The sequence below is a fragment of the Lissotriton helveticus genome, chromosome 6 (genome assembly GCF_964261635.1).
Source record: "Lissotriton helveticus chromosome 6, aLisHel1.1, whole genome shotgun sequence".
Classification (NCBI taxonomy): Eukaryota; Metazoa; Chordata; class Amphibia; order Caudata; family Salamandridae; genus Lissotriton; species Lissotriton helveticus.
Genome location: NC_136067.1, coordinates 1,063,613,777 through 1,063,640,455, shown reverse-complemented (window position 1 = coordinate 1,063,640,455; position 26,679 = coordinate 1,063,613,777). Strand labels below are relative to the sequence as shown.

Genomic DNA, 26,679 nt, shown 5'->3' with positions numbered 1-26,679 from the left:
GTAAAGAATTTCACTTCTTTCTTCGACATTGCCTGTGATCACCCTGTGCTCGCTCTGCTGCTGACTCTGCAAATTGTAAAACTCTTTTACGACTTTAAAACGTTTCCCAGCCCCAAAGCTGTATTTGGCGAAGCTGGATTTTTCTGTCCGATGCCTTACCTTGTTTTCCGGGGAAGAGCCATTTCTAATCTGGTGTCCTCCACAGTATAAGTGGTATTTGATTTATTGAGGAAGAGGGGGGACAATTCTGTGGACAACATAGTACTTGACCTCTAGCTTGAGGCACAGTTAAATCAAAAATTCACAATATCTTTAACGATTGGAAGACGAAGTGAAGCCCCCTGCCTTTGACTAATTTGCAAGCACTTTCCTTCTAACTCCTTGACTGCTTCTTTAACAGTTTATCACTCTTTGCTAAGAAAATTGTCTCCATCGCCACATTATATTTGCCATGATTTCTAAAAAAAAAATTCCGGTACAATATTTGCTTGCATTATTTATTACATTATTTTCCCCTCTGCACTGCCTCGTGTTTTTGGCTGGGAGAATACATCTGCTCTTGAACCTGGCCCCACCTCTTGTAAGCTCTCCATATAATTCTCATTCAAATATGCTTTGTGACTAATACTACTCTTCTAAGGACTGGTCCCAGATAATTTAAATAAATGTGGAAAAATACTAGCTGTAGCGTTGACTTTTGCTTGTGGCATAAATAAATGTGGATAAATACAGAAAAAATGCCCCAAAATAAATATGGATAAATACAGACGGAAATGGCATAAAAATAAATACCATAAAACCGGGAGCCCTATTTATAAGTAAATTACTGCACATTCGTGGGACTTTTCCTGTCTGCAGAAATACAGCATTAGACTTTGTAGTTAGTCATGCCACATCAAAGTGTATGACAAACCTGCACATTTGCACTAACGAAATCCTGGTTTTAACTTCACACCTTTATTTTAACAGTAATATTATTAATAACAGGTACCCTAAAGAAAACACCAAATTGTGGTATTTATACAAACTTTCCAACTTTTATTAAAGGAGTGCTATCAAGTTGAGCCTCTCAAGAAGCAGATGTGTCAAAACAACGCACACATTTTTTCCTTCAAAAGACAAACAAAAAACATCCTCTATAGCATGTATAGTACAACTTAAAGTTCAAGTAGGAACTGTGTATGCATGTTTGAACTGCCCGAGTAGAAGCTCCATGAGCAATGTGGCCCCACATTGGTGGAACGGTAAGTTCCTCTCTACTCAACTTCGCAATCTTGAGGTGAACTTTCCTCTAAGAAAACTTATTTAGGGTTTAAGATTTTAGGACAGGAAAAAAAAGACGCAATGTAGCTCCAGAGCTTCGCTAGTGTCACCCCCTGCCTCGGGCGCGCCCTCGCTGCTCGGGGTGACCTCCTTCTGGCCTGTCCCCCTCTCCCCCGGCTTCCAAGATGGCCGCCACCGGCGACGCTGACAGAGGCCGTGACACCCCCGCAAAGGCCCGGAGGAGAGGCAGCACCTGAGCCGCAGCGGCACCTCCTCCCTGCACTCCCCGGGCTCCCCAGGAGGGGCTGCGCGAGGCCGGCCGCCGCCGCAGTGTGCCGCCCCCGCCTCCATGCTGCCGCCGCCAGCACCAGCGGCGGGAGGCCAGCTGAAGCCGTCCTGCTGAGTGCGGCAGTGCCATGGAGGAGGAGGAGGAGCCGCCGCGGGGCTGCAACGAGAGGTAAGCTGCAGAGCGGCCTGACATTCCCTTCTCAAGCACTTTTCGCCACCCTCACTCTGCGCGTCCCCTTTGCTCTTCGCAAATCTGCAGAGCAACCGCGGGCTGCCAGATAGTGAGCCACTTCATTCGACTTTAGGGAGGGCCTAGCGTGGTAAAACACGCATGCGCAACGCTACCCGACAGCCTTCCTGGCAAATAGTGAGCCTGAGGTGGCTGCAACACATCCCGGGCACGCAGAAAACAGAGCACAGCAATATTCAGAATAGCAACAACCGAAACTTCCACCCGTTGCACGGGACGGGTATTTCGGGGGGGCGCATGCCCGGGAGCAATGCACCAAGGGACGCGACCACCCGAAGCGCACCGGGGAATTATCTGCCCTAGCATGCCCTGAAAGGTAGTAAGAGCATTTATGTACTTTTTGTGCATGCATTTTTCTTTGTTTTTTCTCTATGCAAAGGTGGCTAACTCGTATCTCACGCTCCATGTGCAATTAGCCCAAGAACCCTTCTGCAACACGTCCCGCGGTTGCACGAGGAAAGAGGCGCATCCATCTGCAAAGGACTGGCAAAATCTTTGCTAGCTGCAAGGGCGAATGCCGGGTTGGGGGGGGGGGGGCTGCGAACTAAATATTGGAGATCGCAGAAAATGCATGTCAGTTGCACGCAGTAGATCCCTCCTATATATGAAAAAAGCTGACAAATTGCAAACGCGTTTCTGGATCTTGCAACCTCCGCAGAAAGAGAAGGGGCTCATGCTGCACAGATGGACCAGTTCTACCGCAAATCTCCTTGTAATCAGATTTAGCTCCCCGTTGCATTGAGACTTTATGCAAGCGCCCCCCACATTCAGTTGATTTCATCAGCTGCGAAAGGGCCAGGTCGCTCTGGGAAGTGTTGGGCAACAGAAACTCTGCAGCCGCCTGGCACTGGCTCTTTTTTTGTGGGATTTGCATTGTTTGTTTCCCTGTTGCTCGATAAACAGTGCAGCCTGGGCTGGGGTGCACGGGTGATCTGTTTGTGTGCGGGAGCTCAGGCTTCGTGAGGGGTTTGCATGCTGGGTTCTGGAGGGGCTCCTTTGTATCTGAGGAGAAGTGCTCCTGTCTGACTTTTTGCCCGGAGGGATCTCCCCCCCCCCCTTTGGGAGCATTCCTCCCCAATTGTTATCCCTGCAGCTGCCCACATGTGACCATTTTTCATCCACATTCTGAAATCTGACATAACCAGTTTTTGTGATGTTTATGGTAAATTGGAACCAGCCCTCGTTCTGACTAAAAATGTGCAGTCTTTACTCTTAACTTTAAACTATGCGGTGCGTGCTGCACCGGAGTCACGTCGGTGACACAGCCTGGGGGCTGACGCTGCGATAGACCCAGTTGGTAATTGAATGTGACCCATGACGCCAGGGGACATTTCCTGGAAGCCCATGGAAGAGTGGAGGGGATTCGTCACTGCGGAGGGAGGGGAATGTTGAAGTGTGCTTCAAAACAGGTGGGAGAGACTTGCCACACAGCACCGCTCTATAACTGTTCAGCTGGGTCGAGGGGGATATCGAAAATCATTCACCACAGCAAGGTCACCTGTCACGTTGTGTTGTAGCCGGTTCCTGGAGACGTAATCCCTTATGAATGTGAAATTCAACGAGCATGTTATTTCACCTGATGCAAAAATAATCTAGAACACGATTTCCTTTAAATCTTAGTTTAGAGAATATACCTCTCCTGATTTTCAAATCATGGCTATCTCTCCCTCAGGGCTATACTCCACTATGTCAGATTAGGTGTTCTCTTCTGAGACTCTTCCTTGTGTCAGGTTAACCACAGCCCATGCGTTTCTTTCCATTTTTTGTCAGTTTTCATGTGATATTTAGCCTGAAATCCATAGGCGTATATTGTATGGTATTGTAATTGCATTTATATAGCGCTTACTACCCCTGACGAGGCGTCAAAGCGTTTTTTCAACGAGAAGCACGTTACTCCGGAATCCATAAAGGATTAGTGGTGAATTTGTATAGTGGAAGTATGAAAGTAATTTGAGTGGTGATATGCTAGTCAGGTATTTAGATTGAGAAGAATAGTGGAGGGACAGAAGAGGGAAAAAGGTTTGCATTTACATAGCGCTTGCTACCCTTGATGGGGTGTTGAAGTGTTTTTCGGCGAGTAGCACCCTACTTCCGAACCCTGAAAGGATTAGTGGTGAATTAGAATAGTGAAAATAGGAAAGTAATTTGAGTTGTGAATGGATTTGTGAGATACCTCTTCCTTTTTTTTAGTATCTCACAATTTTTTTTGTTGTCCAGATTTTAGGATTAACATGCGTTCTTAAATATTGACAAGAAATTGAGGTGATTATTTTTAGGTTGTTACCAGGATGTTTCTCTTAACTTCGACCCCTTGAATTTCCACTTCTCATTGCAATGGAATGTGGAGTGATCACCTGTATTTTCTGTGTTTCCAAATCTTGTTCTTCTTAGGTTGTCCCTACATGCATTCTTTTTTGTTTTAATCTTTTTATTATTTTTCAGTTTTGGTTACCCACATAACGAATGAGAGAGGATGCAAGTAATGCAGAATGAGCGTGTTACGCTTACATGTGCAGTGTGGGCTGCGTGCAGACTCAATTAAATTAGCACAAGATTTAAGATTTACATAAATCAGAAACAAACTGTGAAAACTTTAACAGTTGTAATAACTAGTCAGTGTTTAAAAGAGGGAGGAAAAAAGAAAGACAAACATTTAGAAAAATGGAAAAGAGAAAAAAAACAAGGGGGAAGGGAGGGTGAAAGGGGGTAATAATGTAGAGCAATGGCTTGCATAGTACCAGTGATGTGATGAGGTGGGGTATGTTGAGGACGTTCGCCTGGCACTTCTGTTGGGAGGGAGACGGCCATAGTGCTTGCTGTGGTCATGGCAGTCCCGTCATCTGCAGACGAGCCCAGGGGGAGAGGGCAGCAAGGAAATCGGCTAATTAAGTTTCCCAGCAGGACGCTAGGGGGTCCTTATGAAGGTCTGTCTTGACCTCCCCGAGCCCAAGCTTGCATGGAGTGTACCCAGTTGTTGACCGCTGGGGGGGTGAGGTGACTTATACCTGCGAGTTATAAAGTGATTGGCCAAGAGAAGCCCCAGGTCAATGAAGTGAGTGGTAGCTCTGTTTTTTTTATCCCTGCGCCTCACTCCCAAGAGACACACCTCCTGGATTTGTAGTGTGGCTTGCCACGTGCCCGTGCAGGTTGATAAGAGTGTGGTCACACCTAACCAGTAGTTGGAAAGTGACAGGCAGGCCCAAAGCATATGGAGAAGATTTGCATCAGGTAGGGCTCAGCAGGGGCAAATAGCATAGGTATGAGAGTACAACCTATTTATTTTGTCTGGGGTAAGTTAAGCCCTTTGTGTTATGTAGAATTGGAGCAGGCAGAAGCGAGCATTTCATGGGATGAGTGATGGATACTCAAGTATAGCAGCCTATTCATCCCTACATGCTTTCTTGACTTTAACAAAAACAAACTTTATCTTGCAAAAGACCATTGCAAGTCGGCCATTTCATAGCACATGAGTGTCCATCGACCACATTCATAGCATATTTTCAGAACTACTATTCAATAAGTGAATACGTTTCATTTATCTCATGTAACTTTATGTGGATGTCCTGAAAATCTGACTGTGATTTGGCCTTTCTCAACCCGTAATGGGCACTCCTGTTTTAGCAGATGCTTACTGTCAATCGCACCCACACTCATTTCTAAACTAGGTAGTGTCTTAATTACCCACCCCTTTTTACACAAATGTGTGCTCAACTCTTTGCACAGTATTTAACATGTGATCCAGTGATGGCTGTCTTTCCTACAGTCTTGTGTTTTTTAGGATTATTTTTTTTATTAATGAGTTTATCTTTTATTATTGTGAAATTACCTGAAATTATATGTAGCCTACATTTAACGCTCACGACCACTGTCTGAAAATACTTCCACTGTGGTCTGAGCTCCTTAAAATCTGATTGAAGGATTCTTCATTGAAGTTATGAAGGATTTGTGGCTTTCATGATTGAATCAGGGGTTGTTTCGGGCCGTGCAGGGTCTTTTTTTTGACGGGAGTTTGGATAAATTAGTGGGATTTTAAAATTCAATTGGTGCAGAATAATGAAATCAATTATAATTTGGATTATTTCGAATTTGTGGATTGGCACATTGACCGAATAGTCAGAACGCAGTTGGGATCGAGAGAGCCAGGTCAGAGTGCCTCCTCTGAGGATCTAGTGGTACTCTTTTCAGAGCTGATAGAAGAAATGTTGTGGTTCTGAATCATTATTTCATTACCCTATGTACTATATAACATCAAGTCTTGAGGATGGTCGCGTGTAATAAAATTATTGGGGCCGAAACATCGACTATTGTGTAGAGCATTATGAACTGTTAACCAAAAGCGAAGTGGGTCCTTACATCGCAGTTCACAGAGGATGTCTTTCTACCTGACCTGGATCCCCTCGAGTTTACATCCCTTGTTTGTTTTTGAAGTGTTTTTTTGAGTCACTGATAGGGTTATCTGTAGCATGTGTATATTTCTGAATTTCTGTGTATATAAATAAAGAATGTACTTCTGATTATTTAGCTCATTTTTGGTTTTGATTATGATGCCCGATTCACTCTCTTTCCTCCAGAAAATTTTCCAAGTATTTAACTCGTGTATGTAATGTTCAAGGAGCATTCTTTGATATTCTAATCAGATGTGTGACACTCACAACGCCAGCTAATGTAGCACCTGGATATAGTTATTAGGGGTACAGTCCCTCCACACCCAAAGCTACAGTATGCATTGATGAGCGTAATTATCCTCCGGGCAACTAACATTACTTCTCAATAGCCTGTCTATTGAAGAGTCCGCTACTATGGTTGATATAGTTGCTCTTATGCACATTTTCATTCTACTCCACTAGTCATACTCTCTGACTGATGGTAAATAGAATAGAATAAATGTCCTGATTACTCCAGTGACTGGGTGGGGAAGAGGACATTTTTTGTACATATGTATTCTAGTATGCATTGATAAGTCTCTCAAAGAAGGAGGATTTCTCTAAGCCCCAAGTAGGACCTTGTTCACTTGCACTTTAGATGAGAGGACCAATAGGTTTTCATTCCAGATCAGCTAACAAAAAGATGGTGGTGGCACTCTGCCTCACATCCCAGCTCTCAATTTGGCCTAATGTATCATGCTTTCTTCAGTCACCGTCTGTAGTTTTTCACACTTGTTGATGCAGCCAGTGCAGTGTATCTCTAGACACGCGTTTCAAGATAGTGGTCCTTCTTCACTGAAGAGCAACACATTCTTTTGGGGATGCTAGAAATGCTTCCCAAAGTCTTCTCAGGTCTCTGTACCACCCACTGGGCTCAGAAGCATCAGCCGGAGCTTATACGCTCATTAGCTCAAGGGAGCCATTTCAAACAAAAAGAGGGTGGGAGTACACTGCCTCTCATTCCAGCACTCGGCTCACCCCAATGCATCATGGTAAATGCAATGCATAGGAGCTTTTATTTCAGTCAGTCTTTAGTTTTTCCCCCTTGTTGGTGCAGTCAGTGTTGTATATCTCTAGACATGCGCTTCAGGATAGTTGTCCTTCATCAGTAGAAAGCAACAATCCATTCTGGGAGTGTTGGAAATGCTGCCCAAAGCTTTCTCAGGTCTCTGTACCCCTCACTGGTGCAGGTTCATCAGCCACAGCTAGTAACTACCACCCTCTTTTTTGAAAAAGCTCCCTTGAGCTACAGAGCTGACGTGTTTTGCTTATGTTGTTGCTCCTGCACTCACTGAGTGGCACAGTGACCTCAAAAGACTTTGGGAAGCATTCCCTGCACCCCCAGAATGACTTGTTGCTTTCTACTGATGAAGGAATTAATCCAGAAACACGTGACCAGAGGTGTTACACAGCACAGGCTGCACCAACAAGGGTAAAACATTAAAGACTACTACTGAAGTAAGTGTTATCATGCACTGCATTTACCAAGATGCATTGATGCACATTGAATGCTGGGATGTGAGGCAGTGTACTTTGACCCTCCTTCTGGAATGAAAACCTGTAGTATAAATTGGCAAAATTTAAAACAATAATATCAACAAGCTCACAGAGCTTGTTCCGAGTGCACGCAATTTACTTGATAGATGTTGTAAAGACTTCTTAAACATACAGCTAATGATTATTAGAATCATCTCAATAGGTTGTGAAACACTAAATTTGCACCAATACTTCAATACTTTACAGGGAAAACACAACCAAAAGCATTTTACAGTAACATTTAGACCTGTGCTAACGTGCAAATAGCACTAAATTTGCACCAATACTTCAACAGTTTACAGGGAAAACACAACCAAAAGCATTTTACAGTAACATTTAGACCTGTGCTTTTTCAGTAATGATCTGGGAGTGTATTGTAATGGCTCTGGTTTTGCCCAAGCAGTTGTTCCTGCAAAACTATGTGCAACAATTAATATTATAGGACACCCCCAAAACTTTTGCATGCATTATTCCCCATTCTTGACCACTGAGGTCATAATCGTGTACAAACCTACATCTGTTACCTAGCACTAATGTTATTTGCATCCTGCTGTTTTTTAGATCTCATCTAGATCAGGTTTTAGCTGTCTGGTGTTGACCTGTTGTGGATAATAGTCCCTTTCCTCATTCATTAATGGTAATATATGGCATTTGCACCCTGCACTTCTTCGTAGATATCATAAATGTGTTTGGCTTTTTGTAGAAACATGTGTCCTCAAATTCACGAGGGTCTTTTGTAATTGAAGGTGTTGTTCATTTAAAACTATTAGGTGCTTAGCGTGTCACTTGCTGTTCAAATATAGCTGCATGTTTTGATGTGCTTTACAGGCAGGGCTTAGATCTTTTGTTGGTACCCATTTTATGAGTGCGGACGTCCTCTTTTGTACGCAATTAAATCTGTCTTTTGTGTCGTGCAATCTACAAGGAGTTAATGAAACAGAAAGCACAACTAGACAAATCGTCCAACTGTTGCCTGGCAAAATAATGTGACTTATACAGCTAGCCTGTCATTTAAATTGGGCATAACTATAAGAAGCAGGGGAATGTTCACAGTTGAATTACTGGACACTTTCCTTATTCACACAGTCATGGATATCCCCCTTTATTACTGGGGTTTGCAGCAGTAACACCTCATGGTGATTCAGTAATACACCGTAACACCTGGTAATTATTAAACTTGACTCTGGCTCTTTTGCTGCCAGAAGAGGCATATTGTACCTACCGGTGGAAACAATGATCCTGCCTCAAAGTTTTGTGGGTAGGGTTAAATGTGGTGGGAGTGGTTGTTGACAATGGTATTATCCGTCCAGCCATTTCATATTTACAGTGCATTGCCCAGGTGAATCCCTAAGGTCTGCATTCGTTATTGATGTGGCACTTTGGGCAGTTAATCAAATGAGGTTGAAAGAATAAATGTGTCACAAACTAACAAATCAGACGTGGCCTATAAAGTTATACAAACCATGCTTATGTCCGGGAAGAGTCCATTTTGACAGAAAACCCCTCTTCAAATGTACACAATTCTTTCCGGCTTTTTTTAAACCTGATTTGCTACCCATGGCCATCTAAAACGAACTAGCACAACTGAACCATTGCCATGATGTTTATGTGATAATAAATCACACTCGTCACATCACCGTGCTGCATGTATGGCAGCATGGCATGCACCTGCACCTCTCCGCTTCCTTGCAAAGAGGGCTGCCCGTTTGATGCCCTGCACAGAATCAGCTATTAGACAGATGAAAATGAAACTACGCTGATTAAAACAGCAGAATGCTGGTTAAAATCCTGTCTGGATGCATTCATTTCCCTCTGCATGACTTTATGCTATTCCAACTCAACAGTGCAATTGAAAAGACTCCAAAATATATTGCTTGATGAACAATCACCTTTTCTATCGTTCAGTATTTTTTTTTTTTTTTTAGCTTGCAGGAAAAAGTTGAAGAACAATGTATATGTGAGGGGAAGTGTTGAGCCAGTAATACTAAGTTAATGAATTCATTTTATTCAAGTCAAGTCAAGTCAAGTCAAAGGGCTTTATTTCGATAAAAGCATATCTTTAAACGCAATACATACAGGAGGATAAAAGAGATAAAAAGCCAAACATATAAATACAGTCATAACTTTATGCAAATCGAATGGCAACAATAAATTACCTAAGACGGTCTAACATAATGACCAAAATTAAACCATTTCATTGAGCCTTTTTGACCTGATCACCCATGCCCAACCTAAAAACTTTGCCATGCCACATACAAAAAAGGGCCGGGTATCGGACTTCAAGATTCGCAAAGCCACAATGTAATTTCTGGTACCCAGCTCCCTGCACAGGGGTCTCAGCCACCTAGATCGGGGAGCTTTATAGGCAGGACATTCAAATATAAGGTGGGGCTCCGACTCAATCCTAAGTGTGCAAAAGGAGCAGAAAGGAGTGATTTGGGCCGGGATTTTCCAACACGCAGTCAGTTCCCCCACTGGAAGTACTCCTATTCTAAATTTAAAATACAAGGCCCTGTCTCTAGGTTTTAAAATTATGTCGAGATAGGGTTCTCGGAGGGCCACGTCATTCACCAAAATAAATTCGCTGGTGGATCTGCATAGGTTGGGGTCGGTGGTTCTCCTATCCGCTACCCAATTCCAATAGGCTCTCTTCAAGGCAGACTTAGGGGGAGCAGTTCTAGTCTGCCATGCCTCCCCGAGTCCCAACTCCCCAAGCAGGAATTTAACGTCCCTCAGCCACCTTATTTTTGACCAACCAGACAACGATAGAACCTCCTTCAACCCTTCCGCGTAACTGGAAAGTTCAGGGACTCTCCATAGGCGGGCCCAGAGAAGAAGGGTGCGCAATTTTGCCTGATCTTTAATTGGGCGGCAACCCATATTCAAAAGCAGGGGCAATATGGGGGTGCTCTGTGGGAGGACCATCAGGTTCTTCAGAAATTTATTCTCTTAGCAGGATAGCTGATCAACATTCAGGGAACCCCAAAGCTCTGCCCCATAGAGAGCCGCACTAACGCCTCTCGCCATATAAATATCCAACACAGGGGCAATGGGTTTGAAGGTAGAAAACCGCTGTTCTTTAAGGAGGGCCCCCACGACCATTTTATTACTCAATAGCATCTTTTGGAGATGAGAATTCCACCGCATGGTATCACTGAGACGGATACCTAAATAGTCAAACTCCTTAACTCTTTCCAAGGGGACCATGTTTAATACAGGCGCCCGTCCAAGCTTTTTCAGGGGGGTTCAGAACCAGATATTTGGTCTTTTCTGTGTTGATTTTTAACCCCCTGTTCACACAAAAGGATTGGAAACTGTTAAGGAGGTGCTGTAAACCCTTCCGGGGATTTTGAGAGCAAAAGGGTATCATCGGCAAATAGTAAAGTGGGTATTCTCTTGCCCGCCAGGGATGGTGAATCAGAAGGATTTTTCAGAAGATGCTCCACCACTCCGTTCACATACAATGAGAACAGAGTGGGGGCGAGAACACACCCCTGGCGGACGCCCCTGTTCACTGGGATTCTAGCAGTCTTTTGACCCTGCTTACCCCACCTCACCTGCGCGAAGTTCTCTGAGTGGAGCTTCATCAATAAGGATAGTAAATATGCGGGCATTCCCAGATCAGACAATACCTTCCACAGGCAACCTCGGGGCACTAGGTCAAAAGCAGTCCGTAAATCAATAAAAGCAAGATACAGACTGCCTTTGCCTAGTACAACCACCTTCCAATATAGAAGCAGTAGTCTAAAAGTCTGTTCAATGGTCCCGGTGCCTGACCTAAATCCTGCCTGAAAATCAGAAAGTATTTTATTATCCTCTGCCCACTGGAGCACTCTCCCAAGGACCACCTTTCCTGCCACCTTCTGCGAGGAGTCAATTAGGCTTATGGGACGGTAATTTGCTGGGTCGTCCCGAGCCCCCTTTTTGAAGATCGGAACGACCTCAGCTCCCATCCAGGAGTCTGGGAGGGCGGAACCAAAAAAGGATGCGTTAAGCAGTGAAGAAATAAGTTTCCCCCATTCAGTCAAGTTGCGGCGTAACAAGTCCCCCGGTAACCCATCAGGGCCTGCTGCTTTGTTGGGAACAAGGGATTTGATCACATTCTCCACTTCCTTAGCTATAAAAGGTAGGTCCTCACTCAACCCAGGGGAGCCCAAAGATGGAAAATCAAACAGCCCCATCCTGTCATCCTGGGTGGAAGTATAAAGGAGGGAGAAGTGATTAAAACATGTCACCTCAGCTATATTGCATGTTATCAAGGACTCGACTGGCCTATTCCTGGTCCTAACTAAGTCCCAAAAACCCCTAGAATCCCTCCTAGCACTAGCCTCCTTCAAGTCGCACCAAAACTGACTATCCCACTCTTTCTTGGCTACGCTAATGGCATGCCTATACTCCTTCCTGGCAGCACCAATCTGCTCACAACCCTTACTTTTAACTGCTTCAATAAGGTCCCTTTTCGCCCTCCGACAATTCGTGGAGTACCACCCCGAATCGCCCTTGGGTCGCCGACATTCACTAACGGGAGGGACCCGGCTGTGTATTAAAAATAACTCACCCCGGGCTTTGGTAGTATCACTGAAGAGAGAGGATACCTCAGGATGTTCCAAGCTGGTATTTTCCAGCCTGCTCAAAGCCTTAGCCATGATTAATCCTATTTCCAGAACCTTCCCCTCATCCAGGGCAACCTTATGCCAGTTCAGGCGCCTGCCACAGTTCGAGGGACAAACTTCACCAGTCGTCCGCAGGACAGATGTTTCCCGAGGGCCTTTGCACACTAGCCACATAGGGGACAGAGACAGAGAGAGTGGGTTATGGTCACTGTCCGTGAAAGGAAGTACTGCCATGTCCCGCAGTTGGGCCCAGAGCTTAAAGTCCAACAAGATGTAGTCTATCCTAGATGTGTGATCTACTCTGTTAAACGTGTGGGCTCCACAAGGGTCCGAAGGAGTTCTTCCATTCACCGCCCTCAGACCAAACTCCAAAGTTAGGGCATGAAGCTGCATAGCCCATTGGGACCACTTCTTGATAGGTGCTATTGATAGGGGGGGAATACCCCTCCTTGTGTCCTCATCTGAGGTAACCAGAATGTCATCTGCCGCTAGGGGCTCAAAGGTACAATTAAAGTCCCCGGCGAGCATGACATACATATCCGAGCTGCACTGACTAAGTTCATCTTCAAGCCCCAATATGGTTGGGGATGGCGAGCACCCTTTGGAGCCTCTAACATAGATATTAAAGATCTCCAGAGACCGTCCTCTAAGTGGCCCTCGAACTGATAATCTTGGCAAGTCAGGGGACTTAGATTCTCTATTCCTGATCTGTAAGCCCAAAGAAATACTTATCCAAATGAGCAGGCCGCCAGAAGGGCGACCTCTCCCTGAGGGGGAAGCGATAGCTGGAACAAAGTGATTTATATAACCGACTTTATGGCAAGGCTCCAGACACCAGGTCTCTTGGAAAATACATATCCCAAAAGACTCAATAAAGCTGTTCCAGTCTGGGAGGTCTAAGTTTCTGGAGAGGCCTGCAATATTCCAGCTAACAATCCTCAGGTCACTATTCGTTAAAACTCGCCCTCCAAGGGGTCGCAGTGGAGGCGTGCTAGGGCCGGCACAGGGATCCATTGGTAGGTCCTCCGACACCACCAGTGCGCAGTGATTAGCGGAAAGGGAGCAGCCAGGTGTAACCCCATGCGGGACGCCAGGCGAAGGAGGAGTTAAGAGTTCAAGTGGGAGGGAGGTCCCAGGTACATCCTCAAACATGGTCGTATTACAATTCCCAGAACTGACATTTACAACAGGAAGCGTCTTGGCGGGTTGTTGATCGTCAAGTCAACAGTCCCACCCCGGCCAGTAGGGCCTTAGGCCTGTATTCTGTCTAAACGATCTTGGGGGAGGGAAATCGTGGTGGAAATGCCTGTTGTTCCTACCCCCCCAAGTCGGAGGACTGGCAAGCCATGAGTTTGGTGGGTGGGGATTAAAGTAGCTAAGGTCGCGAATACTAATGCCCGAGCTACCCTCGCTGAAGTATTGGTTACAAATAAACCTAGCTACCCTGGCGTCTTTAAAGTTAACCAGAATACAATCTCCCCTTAGATCCTTAGGCCTAGTGCCAACCCAGCTAACTCGTCCACATGGAGAACCTGGCCATCAAATGAACTGGGCAAAGGTCTGTTTTCCCTGAGCCAAAACGTAGTTTTATTTTTAAGTTCATTGTACGATTCGTATTTACCCAACTTGAGCATGGGGACCCCAGTAAGTATAGCTACAAAGGGCTGGCATTCGGGGGGTAAGTTAACATGGGGGGTAGTAGTTACTCCCATCTCCTCCACTTTCTGCAAATTAGAGGGGGGAATTGAATTACCAGTCCTGGCCCATTACCTCCTTTGCTGGTGTTAGAACTCTTGCTTTGAGAAGGACGACTAACGGCGGGACCTGAAGACCCTTTAACCCGATTTGCCTTGTTTTTGCAGCTGGTTTGGACTTTAGGTAGAGCAGAAGAATCACCCGAATTCATTTTATTTGCTAGCTCAGCAACTGGTAGACCTGCTCGTCATTCCAGCCCAACAAATGTTCTCATTCAACTAGCTATGTTTTGCACCCTCATCTTGTTTCAAGTTTACTCCATGGTAACTGAGTGCGTCCACCTGGACCATCTCACTTAGTATTGGGATCTTAGCATGTGTGAAAGTAGAGATGGGCGGATCTGGACTCTTGTATTTATCAGCTCCAAGGTGGCCCTCAAGACCAAGGAGTGGAGTCCCATATTAGGACATTGTTTGGCAACCCTTGAGTGATGACCCGCTATATGTCTGGGGCTTTTGATAGTTCCTCACTACTTTTTGCCATGACTGAAGTGGCAGAGATGGATATCGCCAGAAGATGTTTCTGCTAATATCTCTAGGTTGCCTAGAGCTGACCTGGCCAGCCCTTTGGTACCTCAGTTTAGTTCACACTGTGACCTCCATTAGGTTGATATCTTTCTTCTGTTTTCTCATATGGGGGTGGAGGTTCTGCACCTTGGGACGAGGCCACTGGGTCACTCCACACTTTCCCTTCACACCAAATTGAACTATTAGAATATTCTCCTTTCAAAATCACTAACCAGGCTGTCCTGAAAAGTTTCTCCACTAAGCTCATTCTGCTGACTCTCCTGTCTTTTCAGGCTTTTGTGCTCTTCTCTATTCGAGCACATCATCTTTGGCATCTATTGAAGGGGTCACTCGTACAGTGCGTTTACATCTGTGCATCTGCAGAGAGAATCAGGCACTGAGTTGTCCTCACATGCTCCCCTGTTGGGAAGACGTTTCTTACTTTAGTATTTAATATTACAATTGCTATCAACCTAAGCCTGTCGAAGAAGCAGATTTGAGGCTGCAGAAGGTACAGAATCAGGTAGCCAGATTTTGATTTAGTATTGGTAAGATGCTACAAAGGACCCTAACCATCGACCTCTTCACTGGCTCTTAGTGAAGCAAAGGATTGATTGAAACATTCCCTGGACCATTGACAAAGACACCTGCAGGTACGATTCCAATGACCCCACTACTGTTTCCTGCCAGGATCATAAATCCAGTATCGAACACGTGTAGGTGAAGTGGAAGAATGTCTAAGGAATAGCTTAAAAAACAAAAAGCAAAAATCCGGATCCTTCTTGCCGGTGGGCGAGAAGGGGAGATAAAGTGAGGGGGGATTGCCAATCAACAAACACTAATGGAAAAGCTGAAAATAGTAGCTTTTCACGCACTTCCTTAACTAGACTGACTTTTCCTGTAAGCTCGCCAGCTCTCCTTTCGTACACCTGTCACAGTCCGCAGTTGGCCACCTATATTTGTCTATTCTTATAGAATGAACAATTCATTTAGTCCCATAGCATCCAATGCGTAACTACAGCCAATGCTTACCCAAGGAAATGGGGCAGACCTCCGCATGGAGTGAGTCACACAGCCTCACCTCTTCACCGTGGGCAAATTTTAACATTTCTGATTTCCTATTTGGCTTGAATGGCGCAAAACTGCTAATTTGACGTAAAAGGCCAAAAGCCATTGGAAGTGAATGAAGCATGAACCGTATATTCCTAGAACAGGAGTAGGGGTATTTTTTTTTTGTTGAATTTGTGAAAACAATATTGTTTTGCATTTCGAAATGTTTGCCGAAATCTCCCATTACTTTTTTTTTTCATGCAAAAGCTAACTTTGCACAAAAAAGTCACATAAGATGCTGAAAAACGACTATTTCAAGCACACAATGTATCTACGTGAGGTATCTGTGAAAACGAGTTTCCCACCAGTGTAAATTTGAGACGTGGCGTTAAGTGTAATTTTGCGTAATACGAAATTCGGGATTTTTGCAACATTTGCTGTCCTAATTTAAATTTTGCCTCGCCTACATAGGTATCTTCTGCAGTCATTACCTGCCAAGAAACTGGTGAAAAGGAAACGCATGCTGAAAAGCCCTACACATTTGCCGAGTTAAATCCTGATTTAAAACATTTGGCTGGAAAATTATGCAACATTTTAGACGAAGCTGACAATTGCTTTGGTAATCGCTGGGAGACGCACATCTTTCGGGCCTTCTGCCTTTGCTTTGAAAATCGAATAAAAGAAAGATAGCATGGAAGATAACTCCCTGCCTTTGGTCGAACATTTCCACTAAGGAATCGTTTAGCAGAGGTGACCTACTTAAACCTGTATTTGACGCTGAGCTCAGAGGCTGTCTAGTTTCACATATCTAATTAGCGACGGCCTCGCCACGGAGCACACCCATATATTTCCTGTTTGGGGCCATTTCTGACCTTTGGATGTGGGCTGGATACTGCCAGGCTTGTTCAGACAGCTGACGGGAGCCGCGTGTAGGCGTGCACAGATAGCTGTGGAAACTGTTCCTTTCAAATGGAAGTCCATTGTATGAGTTGGTGTGTTTTCCAAAGCAGTGTGGCCCGCTCCAGTGGCATACAGGCTCCATTTGTCCTCCCAAACGCATGTCCAGTGCTCGGACTGAGTAACCATTTTGTATTGTCATCTCTTCGCCTATTCTAGTCCAGAGGATAGCTTTTCTGCCTCCATCAGGAAACATACGTTTGTGCAAAGAAAAAAAAAATAGTGCCGCTGAAACCTATTTGCTGTGCTAAAGAACAACTGTGGGTTAAATGTAAAGTGAACATGAGCATTGCGTACAGTAATACATTTGGGAGGAAACGTGCATTAGAGATGTTTTGCACTATGTGGTGCTTTGTGATGAAAACCCCCGAATGCATTCATTTTTACTTCATTTCTGTGAAATGAAGCTCTGCTTTAACCTTTATAAATGTAGATCAGGTAGGTCTTGTTTCCTTGTACAGTACAATTCTGAACGTATCAATTGAAAGATATTGGCATCTAAGGCTCATGGAGATTCTGGTCACTGTCCAGGATCACACAGTGTACTAGTAGCTGAGCTAAAGCTCGAGCCTCTCACCATCTACATCTTTACCACACGTTATATAAACTTCAGATGGTGCTTTTTGTTATGTCTATGAACTTTCCACGGAAGACATACCAATTATGCAAAACATAACAGTTGTACAAAATACATGAAAAACATGGCTTATGCATATAGGGTTTGATGTGCACCCCAGATTCAGGAATTAGTAGCTTTAAGTGTGTTTGGGATGAGCAGGGGTGTATTAGCGGAAAGATGTAGGTGTATTCAGACAGTTGGTATCTGTGATACTTTTATGAAGAATGGCTAGTCCGCTTTATTGCCAGAGGGCGACCTGACCAGCTTTAGGGATTGGCTAAAATAAATTTTCTGAAAATGCATATTTAGTTGGAAGTTTCTTTTTATAGAGACCGTCGCAATTTTCGAGCTCTTCAAAGCACAGTGATAAGAATTTTCCCTGAACATTATTGCCCTCACGCTTGTCAGAATACCGCTGAATATAATCTAGAAAACGCTTCAATGAAAAATACTGTGATCATTAGTGAATAGTCACAGTGAATGCTAATTAATTATTAAAAGCATTCCTATATATATATATATATATATATATATATATATATATATATATATATATATATATATATATATATATATATATATATATAAACATTGTTCTCACTGCTTTAAATGGAAATATAGAATGCTGGTAGTCACTCTTTAGAGGATCTCTTTGCTCCTGAGAAGTGCAGGACTCACCCATTTCATGTATTGCAGCAGTGCTAAGAAGTGCGGGTACTCAGTAACGGAGAGTACCTGCGCTTTGAACCATATGAGGCTGTTGGCAAATTCACTCTCCTACATTTACAAAAGATAATAAAAATGGCTGCAAAGCTTAAACTGCACTATTGGTAGTTGTCTCAGTTTGTGTGTGGGATTGAGGAGTACAGATTGGTCAACTACAGTTGTTGACGACATGAGTTAGGATGATTAAATACACACACACAATCACAAAAAAGCAAATGTACCCAAACTCAGGCTCTCATATTATGAACAAGCCTTTTCAATGCAATGGTCTCGCCTTCGCAAAAGTTAGAGCTATTGGCATTGTAAATGTCCTACTTGTTATTTATGTGTGGGTTTTGGAAACAGATAAATAAATGGCATTGTCATTTACAATGCCAATAGCGTAATCTCTCGCAAATGCGAGGCCTATTGCATTTGCACACACACACAGAGAGCCACACACACACAGAGAGCCACACACACACAGAGAGCCACACACACACACAGAGCCACACACACACACACAGAGCCACACACATAGAGCCACACAGAGAGCGAGAGAGACACACACACACACAGAGAGAAAGCCACACACACACACAGAGAGCCACACACACACACACAGAGCCACACACACACACACACACAGCCACACACACAGAGAGCCACACTCACACAGAGCCACACACACACACAGAGCCACACACACACAGAGCCACACACACACAGAGCCACACACACACAGAGCCACACACACACAGAGCCACACACACACACAGAGCCACACACACACACAGAGCCACACACACAGAGCCACACACACAGAGCCACACACACACAGAGCCACACTCACACAGAGCCACACACACACACACAGAGCCACACAGAGCCACACACACACAGAGCCACACACATACACAGAGCTCACACATAGCCACACACACAGCACACACATACAGAGCCACACACACAGAGAGCCACACACACAGAGCCACAGAGAGAGAGAGCCACACACACACAGAGAGAACGCCACAGAGAGAGAGAGACACACACACACACAGAGCCACACACACACACAGAGCCACACACAGCCACACACACAGAGAGCCACACTCACACAGAGAGCCACACAGACACACACACACACACAGAGCCACACACACAGAGCCACACACACACAGCCACACTCACACAGAGAGCCACACTCACACAGAGCCACACTCACACAGAGCCACACTCACACAGAGCCACACTCACACAGAGCCACACTCACACAGAGCCACACTCACACAGAGCCACACTCACACAGAGACACACACACAGAGCCACACACACACACAGCACACGCATACAGAGCCACACACACAGACACACACAGAGCCGCACACACACAGAGCCACACACACACAGAGCTACAGACACACACAGCCACACACACACACAGAGAGCCACACACACGCAGAGTGCTACACTCACACACACAGAGCCACCCACACACACAGCCACACACACAGAGCCACACACACACAGAGAGCCACAGACACACACGCACACAGAGCCACACACACAGACACACACACAGCCACACACACAGACACACACACACACACACACACACACACACACACACACACACACACACACACACACACACACACACACACACACACACACACACACACACACACACACACACACACACACACACACACACACACACACACACACACACACACACACACACACACACACACACACACACATATATATATATATATCCGGGGGTCCCGCTAAGGAGACGGAAGCGTTTATAAAGTCAATATTCTTTCCGGGGTGCTCTCATTTCAGCGGGAGGAATACACACACGGAAACGTGCATCCGGACAGGGATGGCCCCTCTAATTGGCCTCCGTTCACAGTGTCACTATAAGAAATCCCTATGCGATCGGCTGTGGTGGTTTGTGTTAGTGGAAAGGCGTGCAGGCTGTCATGGTTCTCGAGGGCCTGCCGTGCCCAGAATGCCCACTCCGGCCTCCGTGCACGGCTCCTCCTGCAGGCCGTGGCTGGCCAGGGTGGCAGTGTCACAGGTCACACCGCGCCCGGGATGCTGCACCTCCCTCCAGCCTCTTTGTTTGCTGGGAAGGCCTGCTCCTGGAGGCAGCTGAACAGGTCACAATTCAGCTGCGGTGACTAGTGCATGCTGGTACTGCCGCCTTAAATGTGGACGGTTCCGACGGCTGCAGAACCGTTGATTGTGTCACAGTGGGCCTAAAGAAGCATCTATCGGAGCTCGGTCGCTGCCATCGTTGCGCGCAGTATGTCGTCAGAGTCTTACATGCAGAGTAGCCTTCCATGATGTGTCCCCCTCTAACATACAGTGATCTCCCATGATATATCAGTCTCTGACCTCTGCGAATATCGACAAACTAATTGTACTTAATTATAATTAATTATTAAAAGAAGTAACCCTCTCATTAAAAAAGTGGCATAAGATACCACTTAGTTTAGTTGGACGGATTAATTTAATTAAAATGAAAGTCGTACCTAAGTTTTTGTATTTATTTCGATCGATTCCCTTACGCCTCAATAATCTCTTCTTTAAAAATATTGATGGGGTTTTTAGCAGCTTTATATGGGGGTACAAAAAAGCTCGCAGATTAATTCAGTTGCTGAAAATCCCAATAGAAAAAGGAGGTCTGACCTTCCCTGATTTTAGATTATATTTTTTCGCAGAATTCGAAGCTTGCTTAAGAATGAAAACTCGTTATTCTTTCATGAGTTCATGCTTGGTCCTGATTGTAAACACTTTCTAGCTAGAGTCCACGACCCGAATTACTACAAGCGAGTGAAATTTAAGACTGCTAGGGACATTACAAGAATCTAGAATCTGATCAGGAATTATGGTAAGATTCCTACTTTTTATGCAGAATTACAACTATGGGGCAACCCAGGACTTACTGGAATCTTTTCGGATGGAGCTGGGGCGGCATGGTCAAGCTGTGGTGTCAATACTGTATGTATACTTGTAAAGCGCACTATCACCTTTCAGGCATCCTGGCGCTGTATACCGCTGTGGAACCCTTCCTGGCTTTCCCTGTGAGATGCTCCCTACTGGGCACCTCCAAGGTGAGGCCAGGCATCCTAGCGCTTTCTGGGCCGGTGTGGAGATTAAGCAAGCTATTGCCCAGAGTTGCAGAGCGGGACCCATGATTAGAGTAGGCACCTAGGCGAGAATTATCGAGTCCATGGACATTTTGAGCCCAAGATTCTGCCGCGTCGGGAATTGAACCCTGGTCCCGGGCCAGACCTCTGCCTCAGGGTCTGCAACTCTAATCGGTGAGCCACACATACTCTAGGGGATCTCTATGGTTCTGATGGATTTCTTGATTTCACTGCTCTAAAAACTCTTTATAAATTGAATGATGGTATGTACTTTAAATATATGCAAATTCAGCACATTTTAGTCCGGAAAATGAAAATGAATGAAGTCTGTTATTTTGACATTTTGAATTGTTTGTATTCTGATAGGACTAAATCATTTATTAGTGAAAGTTACAGACTCTTAACTTACCTGAAAGCAGATGATTGTTGTAAATAAATGGACAGCTAGAATAGGGATGAATATAACATCAAATCAGATATCTGCTTCTCTATGCCAAATTAATCAGGTAGTTCAGTCCTCTAACATAAGACTTCAATTCTACAGAACCATTTGCCAATTATATTATACTCCTCAAAGAATTGTTAGCTGGCTACAAAGTAATTCATCAAATGATCGTACTAATTGCCCTAAGTGCGATCTGATTGCCGCCGACTTAGAACATATGCTCTTTTCCTGCCGCGCTCTTTCTGAGTTCTGGAAAGGTATAGAAGGTGTTCTTATTAAGAGGCAAATAGTATTTCCGCCATTATCTGCTCATTTGATATTGTTAGACCTGCAGGATGTAAATAGCTCGCATAAAGACCTGATTACTATCTTATTTGCCTGTGCAAGATTGACAATAGCTAGGGCTTGGATTTCTTCGAAACCTCCGCATGTTACTGAGTGGTGGACTCTTGTTAATGAAATATATACTATGGAATTATCATTAGCAAGGATAAGGGAACCGCGCTCATTAAGAAAACGAGAGAAAATTTGGGGAACGTTTATCTGAGCTTCTCGACTTTAAAATGCTGCTAAGACCTTTATAATATGTATTTATCATATTTGTCTTATTTGTTTATGATTATTATACTGAATTCCTCTGTATTAATTGTGTGCTATGATATTTCTAAGAATATGTTCATAATTAAGAAATGCTTTCTCTCGCTTGCAATGACAATAAAAATATTTAAAAATATCAGTCTCTGACATACAGTGACCTCCCATGATATATCAGTCTCTGACATACACGGTGACTTCGCATGGTGTGGCATCCTCTCACATACACACAGCCCTCCCACCGAGCATCAGCCTCTAACATTCACACTGGCCTTCCACGATGTGTCATTCTCTAACATAAACACAAGACTTCGCCATGACTCTGACTTATGCACCCGTCAGACTCCATAATATGTCTTGGCCTTCATGACTTGTTAGTCACCACTGCTGTCTGTTTCTTGCGTTTGTGACTTGACTTTTTAAACTGGCTTCCTGGGCATACCAAATGAATTGGCCAGTGAGCGAGAGCCATGCGTTAAACGTTGCTCACTGGTGAGAAGTGAGCAGCGCACATCATGTGCCTGCTGTCACTGACATCCGGGAAAAAACACGGACCGCCAGTTCAAGGGCACAAAACAGAGCCCATTTCGAGCCCCCCTTTAAACAAGCATTTGCAATGCAATAGGTCTCGCATTAGGAAAGTTTGAGCTATTTGTATTGTAAATGACACGTTTTATTTATGTTTTGTTTTTGAAAATAGCGAAATTAATAGCTTTGTCATTTACAATGCCAATAGTTTTAACTTTCACAAATGTGACACCTATAGCATTTGTAATGCAATATGTGTTGTATTTACGTGACTTACATGTATTGATATTACAAATAACAATGGCTTTTAATTTTTTGAAATAATTAATACTTAAATAAAAGTTATTGTAATTTATAATGGTAATAGCCTAAACTTTTGTAAATAACTTTTGTGAAGATTATGTTCAGTGTATTTTATTGTGACGAAAATTCAAGAACAGAAGTGAAATATTAACATCTTTTTGTTACATTTGTAATAAAGCTTGAAACATTGAGAGAACATATTTGAACCAGTTGTTGTTGAATGGTTGCACAGATTGATGCTGTGGTGGCGCTGAGTGATGTGGTGGCGCATAGTGATGTTGCGGTGCCCCTGAGTGATGTTGTGGTGGTGCTGAGTGATGCTGTATGCTATGCTAGGTTTTGTTTTGCTATCCTGTGTTTTGTTTTGCTATGCTATGTTTTGCTATCCTATGCTTTGATTTGTTATGATATACTATGCTGTGTTTTGTTATGCTATGCTTTGTTTTGTTATGCTATGTTTTGTTATGCTCTGCTATGCTATGTTTTGCTATGCTATGCTTTGCTATGCTATGCTGTTTTGTTATGCTATGTTTTGTTGTGTGTTATTATGCTATGTTTTGCTATGCTTTGTTATGCTATGCTATGTTATGCTATGCTGTTTTGTTATGCTATGTTTTGTTGTGTTTTATTATGCTATGCTTTGTTTTGCTATGCTATGTTTTGTTATGCTATGCTATGTTTTGTGTTTGGTATGCTATGCTATGTTTTGCTATGCTATTATATGTTTTGTTTTGCTATGCTATGTATTGTGTTTGATAAGCTATGCTATGTTTTGTTGTGTTTTGCTATGTTTTGTTATGCTATGTGTTGTGTTTTGTTATGCTATGTTTTGTTATATTTTGTATTGCTATTATATGCTTTGTTTTGTTATGCTATGCTGTTTTGTTGTGTTTTGTTATGCTATGCTATGTTTTGTTGTGTTTTGCTATGCTATGCATTGTTATGCTATGCTATGTTTTGTTATGATATGCTAAGCTTTGTTATGCTATGCTATGTTTTGTTGTGTTTTATTATGCTATGCTTTGTTTTGCTATGCTATGTTTTGTTATGCTATGTTTTGTTATGCTATGCTAGGCTATGTTTTGTTATGCTATGCTATGCTAAGCTAAGCTTTGTTTTGTTATGCTATGCTATGTTATGTTTTGTTAGGCTATGCTATGTTTTGTTATGCTATGTTTTGTTGTGCTATGCTATGTTTTGTTATGCTATGCTGGTGAGGGTGAGTGAGGGTGTGTGAGGGTGTGAGGGTGAAGGTGAGTGAGGGTGGGTGAGGGTGGGTGAGGGGTGAGGGTGAGAGGGTGTGTGAGGGTGAGAGGGTGTGTGGGTGAGGGTGTGTGAGGGTGAGGGTGCGTGAGGGTGAGTGAGGGTGCGTGAGGGTGAGTGAGGGTGTGTGGGGGTTAGGGGGTGTGGGGGTGTGAGGGTGAGAGGGTGAGGGGGTGTGAGGGTGAGGCGGTGTGAGGGTGAGGGGGAGTGAGGGTGAGGGGGAGTGAGGATAGGGTGTGAGGGGATGTGTGAGGGTGCGGGGGTGTGAGGGTGAGGGTGTGGGCTTGTGAGGGTGAGGGTGTTTGAGGGTGAGGGGGTGTGTGAGGGTGAGAGGGGGTGTGAGGGTGTGGGCTTGTGAAGGTGAGTGTGTGTGAGGGTGAGGGGGTGTGAGGGTGAGGGGGTGTGAGGGTGAGTGGGGGTGTGTGAGGGTGAGTGGGGGTGTGTGAGGGTGAGTGGGGGTGTGTGAGGGTGAGGGTATGTGAGGGTGAGGGGGTGAGGGTGAGGGGATGTAAGGGTGAGGGGATGTGAGGGTGTGGATGTGTGAGGGTGAGAGGACCTTATAAGTGTGTTGCGTTGCAGCTTTCCAATGATGGTGCCAAATACAAGATGTGACTGACGTGCAACAGGAGGTTCGTCAACAGCAGAGAGGGAGCAGTGGCAAGATAAAACAGTCTTTTTTGGGGAGATACTGTTGCGTTTTGGTATCACTCATTGGTATTGTATGGGCTAGCTAGCACTAGGAAACTGATGGCCATAGGCGCTTTAGACGTCTTTAATAAAATAAAATGCAATCTTAATAAGCGGAGGAATATTAACAAAATGGATGGATAAGAAGGATGGGCACGTTTTAAAACGGAGGGGGCTTGGAAGGGTAAGAAATTACATTGAGCCGTTCTCGGGTCATTTTACAGCTGAAATTGCTTTTCATTTTATTCCATCAGCAAGCGATAGCTCGTAAAACACTTCGGATGAAATGAAAGAGACATCTTCGTGTGTTAGGATAGGCACTTATATCTGCTTTGTTTTCTGCTCGTATGTGATTTATTTTAAGGCGCCACTTCTTGAAGGAAGAAAGCATGCTAGGCAGATTTTAGCGAGAATCAGTAAAAAGCGATGATGTGCACGCGCATAGCTCACATGAACTGTACGCGATCCGCAGCTAGGTAGACTTTTCTTTTCCGCTTACTATAATCTCGCCTATTTATCCCTGCGGGATAGAAGAATAGGCAAGACCTAAAAACTGCTGGTGCTCAGCACCGGTGAGACCCAGCCCACTTAAAGCCCTCCCACCGAGCATCAGCCTCTAACATTCACACTGGCCTTCCACGATGTGTCATTCTCTAACATAAACACAAGACTTCGCCATGACTCTGACTTATGCACCCGTCAGACTCCATAATATGTCTTGGCCTTCATGACTTGTTAGTCACCACTGCTGTCTGTTTCTTGCGTTTGTGACTTGACTTTTTAAACTGGCTTCCTGGGCATACCAAATGAATTGGCCAGTGAGCGAGAGCCATGCGTTAAACGTTGCACACTGGTGAGAAGTGAGCAGTGTGAGCAGCGCACATCATGTGCCTGCTGTCACTGACATCCGGGAAAAAACACGGACCGCCAGTTCAAGGGCACAAAACAGAGCCCATTTCGAGTCCCCCCTTTAAACAAGCATTTGCAATGCAATAGGTCTCGCATTAGGAAAGTTTGAGCTATTTGTATTGTAAATGACACATGTTTTATTTATGTTTTGTTTTCGAAAATAGCGAAATTAATAGCTTTGTCATTTACAATGGCAATAGTTTTAACTTTCACAAATGTGACACCTATAGCATTTGTAATGCAATATGTGTTGTATTTACGTGACTTACATGTATTGATATTACAAATAACAATGGCTTTTAATTTTTTGAAATAATTAATACTTAAATAAAAGTTATTGTAATTTATAATGGTAATAGCCTAAACTTTTGTAAATAACTTTTGTGAAGATTATGTTCAGTGTATTTTATTGTGACGAAAATTCAAGAACAGAAGTGAAATATTAACATCTTTTTGTTACATTTGTAATAAAGCTTGAAACATTGAGAGAACATATTTGAACCAGTTGTTGTTGAATGGTTGCACAGATTGATGTTGTGGTGGCGCTGAGTGATGTGGTGGCGCATAGTGATGTTGCGGTGCCCCTGAGTGATGTTGTGGTGGTGCTGAGTGATGCTGTATGCTATGCTAGGTTTTGTTTTGCTATCCTGTGTTTTGTTTTGCTATGCTATGTTTTGCTATCCTATGCTTTGATTTGTTATGATATACTATGCTGTGTTTTGTTATGCTATGCTATGTTTTGTTATGCTATGTTTTGTTATGCTCTGCTATGCTATGTTTTGCTATGCTATGCTTTGCTATGCTATGCTGTTTTGTTATGCTA

At 44.0% G+C, this 26,679-nt stretch overlaps 1 protein-coding gene across 3 annotated transcripts in view; it reads left to right on the top strand.

Annotated features, from left to right (window-relative positions):
• Nucleotides 1-1,441: 1,441 nt before the first annotated feature.
• The window catches only part of MAP3K4 (mitogen-activated protein kinase kinase kinase 4), a 502,654-nt gene continuing 477,416 nt past the window's right edge, over nt 1,442-26,679 (top strand). For 2 of the 3 annotated variants that reach the window (XM_078648714.1, XM_078648713.1), the window contains exon 1: nt 1,442-1,720. In XM_078648714.1, coding sequence (XP_078504840.1) covers nt 1,680-1,720 — 41 coding nt within the window. In that variant the 5' untranslated portion in view covers nt 1,442-1,679. Of the gene's footprint in view, nt 1,721-1,904; nt 2,118-26,679 lie in introns of those variants that run through there. The other variant, XM_078648715.1, reaches the window with a different exon arrangement.